Raw genomic sequence first — 17,732 nt, 5'->3', positions numbered from 1 at the left:
TTTTTTTTTTTTTTTTTTTTTTTTTTTTGAGACAGAGTCTTACTCGGCCACCCAGGCTGGAAGGCAATGAAGCCATCTTGGCTCACCGTAACCTCTCCCTCCCAGGTTCAAGCGATTCTCCTGCCTCAGCCTCCCAAGTAGCTGGGATTACAGATGTGAGGACATGGTGAAAAGATGACCATCTACAAGCCAGGAAGAGAGCCCTCACCAGGAACCAAACTGGCTGGCACTTTGATCTTAGACTTTCTAGCCTCCAGATCTGTGAGAAACATGTTTCTGTGGTTTTAGCTGCCAAGTCTATGGTATTTTCTTTGGCAGCTCAAGCTAATTAAGACAAGATGAATGATGAAGGAAGAGAAAAAGAGAAAAGAGGGGATAGGAGGGAAATTGAGAAAGATGACAGGGAAGGGAGGAGAAGAGAAGAAGAAAAGGAAAAGGGAGGGAAAAGAGGAAGAAGATCACAGCTAACCTTTGTTGAGCATTTAATATATGGCAAGTAATATATTAAGTATTTTATTTGACTTATTTTCATTAATCTTCATAGTGAGCCTTTGAAGTCAGTAATATTATATACCCATTTTATAAGAGAGGAAAATGAGGCTCAGGTTAAATACTTTCAAAGGTCACATAGTGAGAAAGCGGTAAAGCCAGAATTTGAATCCAGCTCTGCCTACCCAAATTCCATGGTATTAGCCACTCCCTGGAGGACACTCCTCACATACGTATTGTGTTGATTTCAGAGTTTTTTTAGGACATGAAGATGAGGAGGTTCTAAAAGGGTCACCTTCACGCTGCTATCCCAAATCCCCAACTGAGCCAATGTCCTGAAAACCTGAATCCTCTCTGCAGAATGCTTCTGGTTTTGCATGTTAAAATTAAGAATGAAAAAATATGCACCAAGATAACATTTTTAATGCATTAAGCATTCAAGAGTGCAGGTTTGGTGGAAAGGTTAAATTTGAGGCAAAATATAACTTGTCAGTTTTCACTGAAAAGCATTTAAATTCTGGTACATACTAGGCTCTGCGACCTCTTCCCCCACCCCCACCCCCCCCACATAGCAGTCTCCCAAGACATGTTCTTTCACCCACTTACTTTCTTTCTATTATTCTTAGACCATGATGCATAGAAAACAGGTTTACATTAATTTTTAGGGAATGAAATAGACTGCCTCCAAAATATTTGTGTTTCAAATAAACATGAAAAGCAAAATTTATAGTCCTTCCTGGGCTTCTGGCTGTCCAAGAGTTGCATATGTATTACAGTTATGTCCCCTACTTCATATCGAATGTCAGACAAATGCCATCACAAAACATAACTGGGCAGGCACAGTGATGTCTCAAACAAATCACCATCTATACAAAGAAGTCAAGGGCATCCCGGTTTGCAAGCCCACATTGACAGATTTCAAGACCTGAAAGAGAGCTCTGTCAATCCCCTCCCATGCAGCTGAGAAAACAAGGGAGAGAGAGCAGAAACCACAGGGAGAAAACACACACACAGAGAGAAAGAAGTTGCTCATATTTAATTGGCAGGGGGTGAAGCTTACTGAAAAACATGGTCCTAAAGCCATGGGGCTAAATTCTCCAGAAAACATGAAAAGTGATACAATTACTTTATTATCACACTATGCCTGCAAATCTTCATCGCCAGGTATCTCTGGCTCCTCTCTGCCAAACACTTTCGAAGTGCTGAGACTTAACATGTGAACAAAACATCTAGCTCCAAAGGAGTTTATGCAGGACATTTTTAATAAAGTGAAACACTAACCAAGTGCTAATGAAACAAACAAATAAAAACATGTATATCAATTTTGGGAGTAAGAAAAGGCTCCCCCAGGAGGCTTCCCTAAACTCAAACCTAGTGAATAAGTAGGAGTCAGTTCAGAGAAAAAAAACAACAACAACGACGAAGGGCAACAAAAAAGGATTTCAGGCTGGATCAAGAGTCCAGTGGTTCTTAAAGTAGGGGCTCTGGACCAGCAGGACTGGCATCACCTAGGAAGCTGTTTTAAAAGGAAAGTCTTGCATCCTACCCTAGACTTACCGAATCTGGCACTTTAGGATGAGACTCAGAAATGAAGGCTTTAAACAAGCCCTCCCAGTGATTCTGGTTCAGCCAGAGTTTGACAACCACTGGTACAGGTAAAGATGAACTACAGGATGTCTGGAGGGTAAACAGGGATGGGGAAGTGGGGAGGTTAGGCAGAGATGTTGCTGGAGGGATGGATAGAAGGCATATGCAGAAAAACTTTGTATAACATGAGAAAAGTTTTGGATTTTGTTTGGAGAGTAATGAAGAGCCATTACATTATTATGTTATGAATATGAAACACACAAAATAACTATTTAAAAATATATGTGATCATAAAGATACTTATTTATATCATTCCAGAGATTTAAAAACTCATTCCTGTGCAGAAAAGTTTTGGATTTTATCTGGAGAATAATGATGGACCATTACATTATTATATTATGAATACAAAACACACAAAATAACTATTTAAAAATATTTGCAATCATAAAGGTACTTCTTTCTATCATTCCAGAGATTTAAAAACTCATTTCTGTGCAGAAGAGTAGCCATTAAAAAAAAAGGTCAAATTCAGCCCTACCTTTCTTTCTGGAGTCTTTCTTGGCGCTGGTTTTCACAGCTACTTGAAGTTCTGTCTCAGTTGACATCCTACTTAATCCTTAGTCCACTTCACACAGATCTCGGGCCTTGGCCAGGCTCATTGAGGACTCTTCTCCAAGAGAAAGACTCCTCCCTTCAGAAATGACACTCTGAGCTGCACATTTCATTCACTCTTTTTGAGTGCTGCAAATCAAGGCAAGAGAACATTCAGAATCATCACTGTTACGAAGTTAAACAGACATTTTTAAAAAGTGAATTGGCAAACATATACAAACAAAAATCTTGGTCTTCATGCAAAAACTGCTCCCATGGTTTCATGAAGGCATTGATAGGGTTTATACAGCAAAGGGAATGAGAGGCTTATAGCGGCAAAACTGCTTCTCAAACTAGGTAACTCAAAATAGATCTTTAAAAGTCTAGATTTATAAGAGGGACAAAACCCAACTCTGTTTTCTGTGTTTCTTATTTTCAAGCATCAGATTCCAACCAGAACATAGAGCAAAGGTATGACCAGCCCCATGGAGATATTTCCAACAAGAGAGCACTCGTCTATCAGCCAAGCTTGATCAGCGCCTTGGCAGCAAAAGCAGATCATATGGAAGTGACCTGTGGTCTGTCCCTCACTGGCAGGCATCAGAGGGGACATGGAGTTGACATACAACTGGGCTCCAAGGGTAAGGTGAGAAATGGGGCCGAGAAACTTTCCAGCAAGCCAATTTTATGTCAGCTTTTCCTCCAGCTATAAGAGCAGACAAGCATTTAATGTGCAGAGAAAAAGAAAAGAAACAGGCAGACACAGATTTCATTCATTCATTCTCTAATAAATATGCATTGAATAATACCAGGTGCTATTAAACTCAAACACTGTGCTAGAAAGAGAATAATGATAATAATACAACCACTTCACTTACAGGTAATAGTTACTATATACTATGCCCTTAGCTACTGCTTCACATATAGGATCTCACTTGGTCTCATTTAAATTAAACGAATATACAGTATTCTCTTTGATAATAGCCTTTTCCTGTGACTATCTGATAGTTATATGAGAGGTCTATTAAAAAGTAAACATTTCACCAATTTCCACTTTTGAAAAGTATTAAGAAAAAGCTATTAGAAATGGATCTTCGAATTGTGCAGCCAATTCTCAGTTCATCCCACAGATCTAGAATGGTTTAATAGAAAACACCTGACTTCGAATGCCAGTTTCAGTTCAAAAAGAATAATGACCCAAACCTGTTAATCATGACAATCTAGTTAATCTTAACCAGAAAGTCTAATATAAAAGCCACGTAAAATTATAGTAAAGCTTGAATATGAGGAAATTCCCACCTTAATCCAAAGATACCTGTTTTGTTTTATTTATATACAAGCTAACTATTTTTTTTAAAAATGAAATGGCCCAAATGAAAGTACTTGAGCTAGTGAATCTAAGGCTACAACTAAGAAAAAAAGAAAGTTATCTTTGTAAAACAGGGTCCATGAAACCGTACACAGAAAATGAGAATTTATCCTGCCACTTTTATACCATCTATCTATACCTTGCCACCAGTCCCCACACCCTTTCCAGCCCCTCGTCTCTAAGACAACGTTCAATGGAAGATGACAGAGTCACAAAATTTGGTCATGTGTAAACATAATCAAATTTATTAATAATATTTACCATTTCATTGCAGCAAGTATTTACTAAGAATCTACTATGGGCCAGGTACAAATGCTAGCTCATTCATGTTAACAGATACTTACCAAGTAACCATGCTGGCCAAGAGTACATAATCAAAGGCTGGTTCCTATCCTCAAAGAAGCTCAATCTAACAGGGGTATCAGTCATACAAGGGACGGCAACACACATATGTGACCAAAACTAAAACAGGCATATAAATACAAGGCATACGGGGCAGAAAGATGCAAGTATTCATCTTTGCTTGGAAGGGTCAATAAAGCTTCAAAGAGGATAAGCCCCACTCTGTGAGATGTTGAAGAGCAATGTTTCTGTCAAAAGGACAATAAGGGAAAGGACCAACAGCTTCTCAATAATTATACGTAGAATGAATGAATGAATGAATGGCTGTTTCAGGCAGAAAGATCAGCATGTATAAAAGCAAGGAGGAGTGAAATCAACAACCAAACAAATAAAAGGAGGCACAAGTCTAGCAGGGAGGTGATGCACTTCCTCATCTTCCCAGTTTTTCCTTGTGCTGCTATCTTTCTATGGAATCTCTTGTCTCAAGTCTGCCTTGACATTCTATTGACTCCTCAAGGTTCAGTTCGAAGAGACATCACAGGCAGAAAGATGTTTTGATCTCTGTAGCAAAACAGACTCTCTCCCAACTTATTTTATGATTTGATTTTTGGACAACTTCAGTTTCAGCCACTTACAAGCCACATGATTTGAGGAAGTTACTCAACCTGGTCTTTGTCTCAGTTTCTTCATCTGTACACTGGGGATAATAGTGCCCACTGGGGGAGCTGTTGTGGCAATCAAGTATGATCACACACGTAATGTGATTGGAAGAGTGTCTGGCATGCCTCCTGGTAAGCATTTAATAAATATTAGGCACATAAATTCCTGTGCCACTTGCTCAAGGCCACATGGCTGGTATGTGACTGAAAGTCTGTATTACCTCCCCTTTACAAAGGAAGAAACTGATTCAAGTTAATTTTGCTGTTTGAGGATGAATTGTAGGAAATGGTATCATGTTGATCTTGGACACAGTAGATGCCTAATCTATAAATTCAGAAAGTAGCTGAAATATATGGATTTTACACATTTTCAAGAATTTTTAAAAATCAGTGTATAAAACTGGATTGAATTTGGGCCATTTTCTCTTCTTCAACCTTCTAAATCACAATATAGCATCTCTCCCTATTTCTATCTTCAAAGACGCTTGTTCAACAAAATATGATTATGTTCAAGTGTTACAAGCATTACTTGTGAATTTCTGAAGTACATCCCTACATCAATAATGAAAGGAAACCACCATCATTCTGAATAAAAACTTAAATAAGGAAGCTACAGTACTGTGAGAATGTACCACAGTGTGGACCCTGGCATCTCCTTTAATTTTCCAAAAGGCAGAGGTTGAGCAAATGCTGTGAAGTAACTCCAAATTATTTAGGAAATTCGCTTCTTTGTAATTAAGGAGATTAAAGTCCTCCAGGGCCAGAAACCATGTGACAACTCAAATCATTTTCCCCAGTAAAAGCTGTGAAACCCTATCAGTTAAACTCAGGCTTGCCTGGAATTTTGAAATGCTTCAATAATATTTCTTTGCTCCACACAATCTGCAGTAATTTAATATTCCTGAAGTGTGTCAGGTTTTTTATAATGAGCTCTTCAAATCTAAATGTGAATTATGTAACATTCCACTACAGACATTCTGTCTAGTGAACTGCTTCTAAAATGTAAAATTTCATGTTTAGCGATGGGGCGGGGGCCAAAAACATCAAACCACAAAGCAGAGAAAACAGATATGCCTTTTTTTTTTAAACAAAGCATGAAGGTTTCAGCAGCTACAACAGAACAAACACACACTAAACACATACTATAATACACATTTGCGTTCTTTCTTTCCCCCTTTTCTCATATAATCCTACAATAAAACAGCTATTACTTATTGAGGGCCCACTATTTGCCAAGTACTATGCTATAAGTTTTTCTGGCATTATTTGATGCAATTCATTCAACTATTTGAAGAGTCCAAGATAATTATCTACATTAAACAAATGAGGAAACTGAGACACAAGCCAGCTTAGGGGCTTGTCCAAAGTCACATAGCTAGTAAATAGTACAGCACAGGGCAAGTTACAAGACACTCGTCTCTCCAACTTCACTCAAAGCCCTCCCAGATTTCTATCAGTGGGTGAATGGAAAAACAAAATATTTGTACCACAGACTATTACTCAACGTATAAAGGAAATGTAGTACTGATACACACTGCAGTGTGGATGAACCCTGAAAACAGCAAGCCAAGTAAGTTAGACAAAATATGTTGCATATTGTATGACTTCACTTATATGAAATATTCAAAATAGACAAATCCTTGGAGACAGAATGCAGATCAGTGGTTGCCAGGGGCTATGGGAGGGGCATAAGGCTGAGGAACTGCTTAATGGGTATGGGGTCTTCTTTGGGAGTGATGAAAATATTCTGGAACCAGACGGAGGTGAAGTTGCACAACATCGTGACTACAATAAATACCACTTTAAAATGGTTAATTTTATGTCATGTGAATTTCACCCAAATTAGAAAAAGGAAACAAAACGCCTGAGATGAGCCTCGTGTGATAACACTAAGGCCACAGGAAATTCCAGTTTAAAAACATAGTGCTAAAATACAGATGAAAATGTAGTTTTCCCAAAACCAAGACTTTGAGTTTGTGTAGCAGTAACGGCATGCATTAAAACTCTATGTCACTATTGGCATGTTTTGTGATTTGATGTCTTACTTAGCTTCATCCAAGGCATAAAGCATAGAAAACGGGACATGTATCAACAAGGCCCAAAGGTTTATAACAGTACAGACAAGAAGCCTCAGTTTCCTCATCCGTAAAATGGGAACACCACCACCAAGTATGTGAGATTTAGAAGATAAATGAGATTTGGGCATTAAAAAGCCTAGCTCAGTCTATAGCATGCTACCTTTATCTTCACAAAAAGATACACAGGATAAGCAAACCAGATAACATGCAAGTTGTTTTTCATCACTTAGTGGTGATGTGACTGGGTGTCAGGGTAAAAGGGATATGGCAAAGGGTGATACTTCTCAGAATACAGCTTTTTGCATAATTTCCACATTTGGAAGTATATTAATGTTCTATATATCTGAAAAAAAAATAAATTAATAGGGAAGGTAAGGGTGAGCGTAAAACTAAAAGTAGATGGAAGCAAATCAATTCAATTGTACGTTAAATGGACATCGTAAGCACACTTGCTAAAGAGGTGGAGGAGAAAAAACAATCAAATAACATAAACACAGAATCGGATGGCACACACCCAGTCTTGGGTAGAGTTGAAGCAAGAGCAGCAGCAAACAAATTCTGAAGTCTTTTTAGTAGGCTTGTTTTCTGTAGTGTTATGAGCAAAGCAATTCTGAAACTATTTTCGATGTTCTATAGAATGGAGCAAAGGAATAAATGCACAGATATTGTTGGGAGCCAAGCTTCTCCTATGGGACAAGAGATGTTAAAACATAGAAAGGAAAGCAGGAAAGAATGCTAAAGTGACAGATTGAAAATTGTAGGTTTCAAAGTAAAGTCGGGATTTATAAAATACGCATGCATCTGTATATAAATGTATAGGTATGAATGTATGTATGTGTTGATATGCAACTACTTCCTATCTCTGTCCATTACGAGGGCCTAGGAGCAAAGATACTCTAGCAACAATGAGATAACTAATACTTAGATTTTGGATTCTATTATCATTTTCCAGCTAAAGAAACCAAGGCTTCTTGGGGGTAATGAATTATTTCAGAGCTGGCACATGGCAGGTACAAAATGAGCCTGAAATATCTTGTTATTCCAGAAATTAAGTGCTCAAAACAAACAAAAAATGATGAGAGAATTTTATAAAAGACACAGAAGCCATCATGAAGAGTTCTTGCCAGCCTAATTAGGAATTATTTAAACACTGATATAATTAAGGATGGTAATAAATAATAAACCATTGAAAAAATAGGAATCCACAAATCTATACTGATGACAGACAGACAAACAAATGGGGTAAGAATGGAAGGCTATCTTGTTTATAGCAGAACAGGTGCTGACTGGTAAATACTGAGTGCTGGAGTTATAAAATCAACATTTTGCAGCCATCAGAGCCATCAGAGTAAAGACTGGTCAGGCAAGAATCATCAACAGATGCTAAGTCCAGGGAAAAATGTTTGATAAGAAGCAGAATATTTGCAGGTCTTAAACTGTCTTCCCACTTATTGTGTATCAGTTCTAAGGGAAACTTTGTAATTACATAGTGGAGAAATTGGACAAAACCTTGTTAACAAAATTAACATCAACAAACAGGGGCAGATGGACAGCATGTGATACCCTGAGCAGAACACAACATCACTATGCAGTACTGTGTAGTATTCTGGCCAGGAATCTAATCAGATTAGGCATTTAAAAAATGGGAAGGGGAGAGCTGTATTCATTGGAAATGTAATAAAAGACAAAAAGAAGCTGTAGAAATATTTTAGATTAAAAGAAATTAAGCAGAAATAACAATTAAATATCGTATCTATACAGGATATTGTACTGGAGAGAAAAGAAATGTTAGCCCCCCAAAATTATTGAGCCAATTGATAAACTTGAATATGAATAGTAAGTTAGGTAAACATATTGCATTAATGGTAAATCTATTTAACTTGAAAACTTTCCTGTGAATATATAAAGTAATATAGCTGTTTTTAGGAAACACACTAATTATTCAGGAGTAAAGGGCCAAGATACGTGCACCTTATATTCAGATGATTCAGAAAAAAATTCATATACGTGTATACATGTATGTGTATGCATATATGTGTGAATATATTTATGCATATACATACATGCACAGTGAGAAAACACACAAATGATAAATTACGTAAGATAAAATATCAGCAACGGGTGACACTAAGTGAAGGACATAGGGTGTTTTTGCATATTCTTATGCCTATACTTTTTTCTGTAATTCTGAGATTATTTCCAAATTAAGAAAAAGGAAAAAAAAAGCCTAGCGCAAACTCTAACACAAAGAAGTATGTAGTTAAGTCAATTCTGGCCTCACTTTTCTCCTAAGTTCAAACCCATTTCAGCTCCCTAGATAGCATGCTTTCTAATGCCCAAGGCTAGCTGAGTTTAAAATTCGTTTATGGCTGCCAGTTCTGACTCCACCTCCACCCCTGTAACTCCCCAGACTGCCAAACTTGGCAGAAGTCTACGGACCAAAGTTGCATGGAACAGGGTCCTTTCTTCCTGAGCTCTAAACTCCCCCTCTAGACTGTATTCCATGCCCATTCAGACTTTACATCCTCCTGCCCCCTGAATCACTGCAGGTTCCTTTAATTATTCAGCCTAAGTAGGCCTTTTGTAGATTATGTATCTCCCTCTCCATCCCTGGGACTATGTCATTAACCTGTCAATCCTTTTTTTTTTTTTTTTTTTAATGTCAAAGGCTATCTGATCTAACCCTGTCAATTTGGAAAAGGCCTAAAATTCCCCCACGCTGCATATTTGATTTTTGCAGGGTCAAGACAACAGTTAAATGTAAGGCTTTGCAGGAACCCAATGGCAGCAGTTCTATAAAGCTGCTGTGGGTGTGAAAGGTACAAGTGTTATAGAAATTTTTGGCAGAATATTGAGAGATGCTGCATCTTTCTGCTAATAAAGGACCACCATCATTGCAGCAGATGTACAATCATCATCTTCTTTACCAAACCTTTCAAGATAAATAATACATTGATAGGACGTATTCCTAGCTTTAAAACTTTGAAGCCCACAAAACTGATAGATTTACAGCCTTAGGATGGATCCAGTCAAAGCTCTCTTGCCATGACTGTAACAAGAAAGAGGAGAAAACAAATCACAAATATGGGAGACTATCTTAGTCTAACAGCTCATCTTCGTGATGTGGCATTGTTAGTTATATTTACCCCACATTTTGAAAAAAAATAAAATTTTAGGCAATTTATAGAAAGCCTTATAAAATCCATTTTCTATAATAGGATAAACCAAATAAGAAAGTAGGAGCAAAGGGACACAAAAAATTAGAAATGAAGATGAAGGCAGAAGCAAGAATAAGACATCAAAAACATTGATACGGCTGTAGAAGACAGGCTATATGTTTGACTATGAGATTCCTAGAAGCCAAAGCAAAGAGAGAAAAGATCAGTTACAATTTCACAAAACCTATAGAACTTTTATTTCCCTTTGGACCAGAAGTGGAGAAAGAAAACTATCTATCAGTTTTCATGAAATCGACACTGTGGTATCACAAATGTTAACATAAGCAATGTCTCTATAAAATTCTAAAAGAGAATGTGCCACATCTCTTACTGTATGCTGAGATCATAAAACTAACACTGACAGCATAATACAAGTAGTAACAATTTTAAATAGGGTCCAAACAATGCGGCCAAAATCCATTTAAGTTGTTTATGAACAAGGCATATTTTCTTTTTATTAACTAAATTGAAAGGTAAATAAGGGGGATCTTACGACACAGTATCTGATGGTCTAGCCTTTCTAGGGTATAATCTAGAATTAAACAAACTAATCTTTTTTATCAGTTTACTCATCTGTAAAATAGAATAATAATAGAATAATCTCATAGGTTTATGTGAAAGTATTTTTGGAAAAATAAAATGCTATGTTCCAGAAGGCAGCACTCTTGTTATTCAGACATCAGTCAATCTTTGGCAAGGCAAAGAGGGAGGGAAGACAGTGTGTTTCTGTAATCAAACTCAAAGCTAACAAAAGCCAGAACCGGGTTTTAGCAATATTAAAGGAATTTATTTGACAGCAACATGGCATACTTAGCAACATTTCATTTAACTAATGGATCACACGGTTTCGTTAACTATTTATAGTACCATGAAAATTCATTACATAAACTCTTAGGGTATCAGAAAAAAAACAAGTGTATAAACCTAAAATAATTTCGTTAGTGTTTTCAATTGGGACCCCAGTTATATCCAACCTTCTAAAATTCTCACCTCTAATTTTACAAAAACATATCGACCAGCAGTTGGCAGAATCTAAAGCAGCAAGCTGTCCAAGGGGCTGGGCTGGAAGCCTGCCTGACTCCGCCATTGACTGCCTGGGTCAATTTAGACCTTTAAGCTCTGTAACCAGCCTCAGCCTCAATTTCTTCCTCTATAAAATGGGAATACCTTTTCATCTCACTGGGCTTACAGGAGACCAAAATGCACAAAGCTATATAAAATGTCACAGCTGCCTGCCTTGCATTCAGCTCATTCTCTTCTCCCACCTCCCCTTCTCTCCTCATCCTCTTTTTCTCTACCCTGTCATACAGATGTGGCTCTGTCTGCCCAGCAGGCCTTAAACTGTCCCAACCCTGAGTGGGAAAGTGCCCTATACACCTTAGCGTCCACACCAGCCCCCTGCACAGGGCCTGCCATGTTGTATTGGCTGGCAACAAATATTTAAATAAGGAAACAAATTCACTGATTCATTGAGCAAGAAGTTATTAAACACCTATTCTTTGATAGACCACTATTCTAGATGCTCAGAAAGAAATAAAGATGATATAATTTCAACTGCAAGGAGCTCAAATTGTTAGGGAGGGAAAAAGAGACAGTGATTGCATGGCATGGTAACAGTTTATATGAGAGAAATCATAGGATTCTCAGGGATGCAGAGAATAGGCACTGCCTCAACCTGGAGATGCTACAGGGTGGAGTGAGGCAGAGTTAGCAGTGGGGACGCAGACAGAAGACTTCCAAGAAGAGGAGATCCTTGAACTGAGTTCAGGAAGACTAGTAAATGTTAGTCACCTTAAGAAAAAAAACTGTAGATGTTAGCATGAAACACAGAGAAGACATAATCAATCCTGGGAATTCAAACAGTTCATCATGGCTGGGTAGCAACAAGAGGCAAGTCTGCAGAAAGAGACAGAGGCCAGACTGCAGTGGGCCTGAATTCAGATCCTGCTAGTGAGGTGCTTGAAAGGGGTGCTGTAAACCCAGTGGTGTACAGCCCAAGGAGGCCCCAAGAAAATCCACTGGGGTGGGAAAATCAAACTCTACAATGCGTAAGATTATTTTAGCTACAAAATAAATAAAAGTTTATTCATTTAATATGCAGATTAACAGTAGCACATGTATGTACCATATTCCAAGATTCATACACTGGTGAAGACCTCAAAAATTACTCATTGATTCATTGACTACTCACAGGTGACAGGGGCCACCACAGTGGGATAACAGGGGAGCAACTGATACAGTTTCTGTTCTTGCAAGATGGTGCTTGTCCAGGAATCACCCAGGGACCGAGGGCCAAGCATGAAGGGAATAAATTTAAAAGCACACATGCTTCCATTTTCTTTTCCAAAGAGGTCCTAGATAAATGAATCTTCAAAAAAAAAAAAATGGTAAAAAGCAAACATACCCAACTCCTTCAGAACATAGTCATTAAATCACAGGTTCTGTCAATCAAATCAGGTCAACACACACTTCCCAAACACTGACTCTGTGTAAGCAGACCCTGTAAATGCTGGAGGTACAGAAGGAGATTAAACAAGGCTGACCACAGCTACAGCCTCCCAGGGCAGGGTCTGACCTCAGGTGCTCATCACACCTGCTCTCCAATACACGGATTCTAAAGGGGCATCTCCCTCATTGGCCTTTATAGCGACGATACCATTCCTCATTTTAACCCGACTCCACACCAGCCAGGTGAGGGGAGGCAGGCATACTGTGTTTATTTGCTCTTGGAGACCGAACGCTCTGTGCTCATCCCTGTTTCCTCCACAGAGTGTTTGAGCAATGTGAACTATTGCTATTCCCTAGGGTCTAGCAGGGAGAAAAGACAAGTATTTAACACCGGCCTCCCTGTGAAGGGGATTTTAAATAAACAAATGCCACATTTGGCAGCTTCACCTGCTGATTTACCTAAAATATATACTGCCATTATTTACTCTCCCTTCCACAAGCTGCATTTCATTATCTTCAAAGTTGACAATCAGAAACAGAACAGAACCAACACCTTAAGTACCAAGCCTAGCTAGTGCAACAGATGTCCCCAAGCTGCTCCGCTTCACGAGTGCCCCTGGGCAGGGACTCATCTTGAACCATCCAACTCTCAGTGACTGTCTGGGTCCCAATGACAGATTCCTCCTGTAAGAGTCTTACCAGCTGGACCCACTCAAGGTCCCTGCTAATAGATGCCACCTTCTCCTTCTGGAGGGAAGAGAAAGACAGGTGGCAGGCTTTCTCTCATCACTGATAACCTATTTTTCTTCTCGCTCCCCTCAAACATATTTTTACCACCTTCCTTTTGACAAAAAGGGCTATCATCTTCCTTTAGCTTGCTAAATCTCAATTACTGTAAAATGGATACATGGATGGCTCAAATTTTCTCCACAAAAGGATCTGCGCTTGACGGGAAGCAACCGAATTTCCACAATTATCTCCCTGACAAAAAGGATAACAACAGCGATAACCGTGTTTTCCTGAAGCCATAAATGAGAATGGAGGCCCTGACAAAGGATATCTTTTTGTTGTTGTTTCCTGATTTGTGAATGTATTTATTGGAACCATCTCACAAAAATGTAAAAATCCAATCACACTTGGAAAGTAATGAGCAAATCAGCAACATGGAAAAGCCTCCCCACTGTTTCGCTCTGCAAACCACTACAAATTCAAACTCCCCTGCACAGGAAGCCTTCCCTGACCACCTACCTGCACTCACACCTTACACACCACACCGCTACTTACGAGGAAGAGCACAGTGGGCAGCTCCCGAATGGGAGCTACAGCTGGAATCATCTGAGGAGCTGCTGCCCATCCCTGGATTCTTATTTAATTGGTTTGAGGTGCAACACGGGCACTGGGATTTTTTTTTTCTTTAATTTTATGTTTTAGAGACAGAGTCTCACTCTGTTGCGGGATAGAGTACAGCAGTACAATCATAGCTTATTGCAGCCTCAACTCCTGGGTTTGAGGGATCCTCCCACCTCAGCGTCCCAGGTAGCTGGGACTACAGGTGCATGACACTGCACCCAGCTTGGCAAAAGGAGATTTAAAAGCTTCCCAGGTGATTCTAAAATGCAGTCACATTTGGCAAACACAGGAATAAAGGTTAAGAGAACTTGGCGTGACCCCTCTCACTACTTGGGTAGGGTTGGGCACGTTATTTAACTCCACAAACCTGAATGTGTTCACTGCAAAATGCGATGACTCTGAATATGTGCCACATCTGACTATAGTATTAAATGATGTAATCCACATAAAATGTTTATCTCACAGTGGTAGGTGCTGGTAGAAAGCAGAGAAATGCCCCTCCCCAAAGATGCCCAAGCCCTAATCACTGGAACCTGATGTAGATGACTGAGATAATGAAAACTGGGGCTTTTGAACTCCTGAGATTTAGATGACATTTGAGGTTTTGAACAGAAGAGACCAGAGAGATCCTGGGATGGATATATACTGCATGAAGGATGAACACTGATCTTTGGGTGGGAGGGCCGACAGTGGTAGACAGAATGGTGACGCCCACAGATGCCTCCTCCCTAGCTTCTGGAGCCTGTGAACATGTTGTCTGTCACATGGCAAAGGAGTTGTATGTGTTACTGCCCTGCTCTGCCTTTCACCCCAGTCGAGTCCCAGTTGGCTGGGCCCAGGACAGATCCCTCCCCAAGGACAATCTGCTGCCTGACCAGCAGTCACAGTTCAGCCTGGCAGAAAGAACTACATCCAAGTTGGATATATAAAAAGATATGCATATTCTGTCTTTCAAGAATTTGAATTTGTTAATGCAGACTCTATCCACTGGTAGAGAGACCAGAAGTAAAAAGACGAAGAGGCAGAAGCCAGGAGGCAGCAAGGCCAAGACTTTGCAGAAGTTGTGAGTTAGCAGAAGTGAGGACTAGCAGAAGCCACTAGGTAAAGAAAAAACAGATAATCAGAAAGGGGAAAGAGAGAGATCATTTTCAGTAGAAGTAGAAATGGAAGACACTCAATGGCAGGGAGCAAACAAAATCCTGTGCAGTGGGAACAACATGATACCTAATCCCAAGAGATACCCAGGATTCTTCCTGTTAGAAAGTCGTACCCAGTCTTTACGAGGCCAGGCTCTATGGCTATTCCTAACTCCAGAAAAATTCCCCCCTGCCTTACTGCTATTCATGGCCTTACTATGCCATAGTCCTCCTTATTGTAGGGGCCTGCAACAAACAGCCTGAAGCTCCTATACCTGTCATCGGAACCCTTAGTCCATTCTCATATTGCTATAGAGAAATACCTGAGGCTCCGTAATTTATAAGAAAAGAGCTTTATTTGGCTCATGGTTCTGGGGAGGCTTCAGAAAGCTTTTACTCATAGCAGAAGGGAAGGTAAAACAGGAGCAGGCACTTCATGTGGTAAAAAAACAGGAGCAGGAGAGAGGGTTGGGGAGGTGCCTCATACTTTTAAACAATCAAGTATCCTGAGAACTCACTCACTATTGTGAAGACAGTATTGAGGGATGGGGCTCGACAATTCATGAGAAATCCACCCCCCATCCTGCATCCAGTCACCTCCCACCAGGCCCCACCTCCAATACTGGAGATTACAATTCAGCATGAGATTTGGGCAGGGACACAGATCCAAAGTATACCACTGTTTTCTGGTGTCTGGCAAGGAAAAGCCATGAGCATCACCGTCTCACAGACTTGCCCTGGGAGCTCCAACTGTGGCTCCACCAAGTCCCAGATGTGTGACCTTCAGCAAATCTCTTGAAGTCTTTGAGCCTCCCTTTCTACCTCTGGAAAGCTTGGAAATTGGTACCTTACCCATAAGCGTTGCTGAGTAGAATAAATAAGGTAATATATGCAAATTGCCTGGTACTAGAGAAGGTGTTCATTACATATTGTTTGCCTTCCCTTCCCTCTATTTCATTTGCATATACTTCTTTGGAATGAAAAGAAAGGTGTTTCTGATATTTATTTGCTATACCATATAACTATTGATTACTTAATCCATACTTCTCAAAATGAGTTAGGAAACAATTATTAATACCAAAAAATTATTTCTCTTATGATGTGAAATCTGATACGTTCACTTTGCCTGATCTTCAGGCTCTAGATCGGCGTATCTCCCCAAACTCACAACTCAGGTCAGCATCCCTAAGTGAAATACAAGCTATAGGCGGACCGGGTCGATCACAGACCCCAGAGCACACCTTGGTTATCCAATACCACACTTCTTCACCTATTCAAACTCAGCTCACCTTTGGAGGTGCCAGTGGGAAACTGATGACACACTCACATTGATTGTTTCTGAAGACTTAATAAAGAGATTATTTACACATGAGTGGGCTAGATTGAAGAGAAACCCCAAAGGACAGTGCAGTGTCCGAGGGAGAGAAGAGCAGAACTGTTACCTCTGCTAGGCCTGAAGGGATGAGAGGGAAAGGCTACCAGACCAGGAGGGAACCCTGTAGAGACATTTCCTTAAAAGGAGCAGCGACCTTCAGGCTAGGAAGCAGCAAACCCAAGGCCAGCCAGCAGGGAGAAAGAAGCTGAAAGGGAGATCAAAAACACAGAGACTTACCTCTCCTTTCCTCTCCTAAGTCTCCTGCTAGGACCCAGCACTGGCTAATCCCCATGCGTGGCTAAAGGGTCAGAAGGCCCACAGAGGAAAGCGGGATGGACACAGTCCACACAGGTCAGCTTCCCAGAGCAGGAGAATGGGGCAGAGAGAGCCCTAGAGGGGCAAGCAGAAGACAGCCAAAGGCCCAGGTAAAGCCCTCCCACTCCAGTAAGAATTTCCTATCACAGCCTATATTCTTCAAAATTCCCAAGGAACTGCATGCCTTTATGTCTCCTATAACAGAGCATAAAACAGAAGGGAGAAATGAAGAAAAGGAAGCAATTACGTTCATGAGAACCTACTAGGCTTCATGTTCTGTGCTAAGCAGTGTACACATTCCCTATGCCGTTACTTCTTTACCATCTGGGAAGGTAAGTATGATTCTTCCCACTTTGTAGTGGTGGAAACAGAGGCACAGAAGTGATAAAGTATCAAGCCCCGGGTCCCATTCCTATGGTGAATCCAGATCTAGAACCCAAGTGTATCTGATTCCAAATGTCACAACGCTTCCATAAAACCATCCTGCCTTCATAGTCATTTCTTATCTACCTGTATCTTGTCCCTCAATGAGCCTGAAGGCCACCTGAAGGCATAGATGGCCTTCGATTTCTCTCGCATCTTCCTTTGCCTTTGTGCTAATAAGATGCAAGAAAACTCCATATATATATTAGCTGATAAATAAAATCACAAAATCTTTGAAATCCCCACAATGCGATTTTTTTCTCAGTTTAAAAATACCTTGTTTTGCCAAACACTCAGAAACTTCTTTTCTCTCTTAGAACAGGCTTTCTTTTTTTTTTTTTTTTTTTTTTTT

At 39.9% G+C, this 17,732-nt stretch overlaps 1 protein-coding gene across 4 annotated transcripts in view; it reads right to left on the bottom strand.

The window, feature by feature from the left end:
• Positions 1–17,732, bottom strand: part of DAB1 (DAB adaptor protein 1) — a 1,277,266-nt gene that overhangs the window by 298,783 nt on the left and 960,751 nt on the right. For all 4 annotated transcript variants that reach the window (XM_017877258.1, XM_017877259.1, XM_017877257.1 and 1 more), the window contains one exon: positions 2,615–2,817. In XM_017877258.1, coding sequence (XP_017732747.1) covers positions 2,615–2,681 — 67 coding nt within the window. In that variant the 5' untranslated portion in view covers positions 2,682–2,817. The remainder of the gene's footprint in view (positions 1–2,614; positions 2,818–17,732) is intronic.

The sequence above is a fragment of the Rhinopithecus bieti genome, unplaced genomic scaffold (genome assembly GCF_001698545.2).
Source record: "Rhinopithecus bieti isolate Rb0 unplaced genomic scaffold, ASM169854v2 scaffold_6380, whole genome shotgun sequence".
NCBI classification, from domain to species: Eukaryota; Metazoa; Chordata; class Mammalia; order Primates; family Cercopithecidae; genus Rhinopithecus; species Rhinopithecus bieti.
Note: the sequence above shows the minus strand (reverse complement) of the source record. Positions and strands in the feature narration are given on the sequence as shown.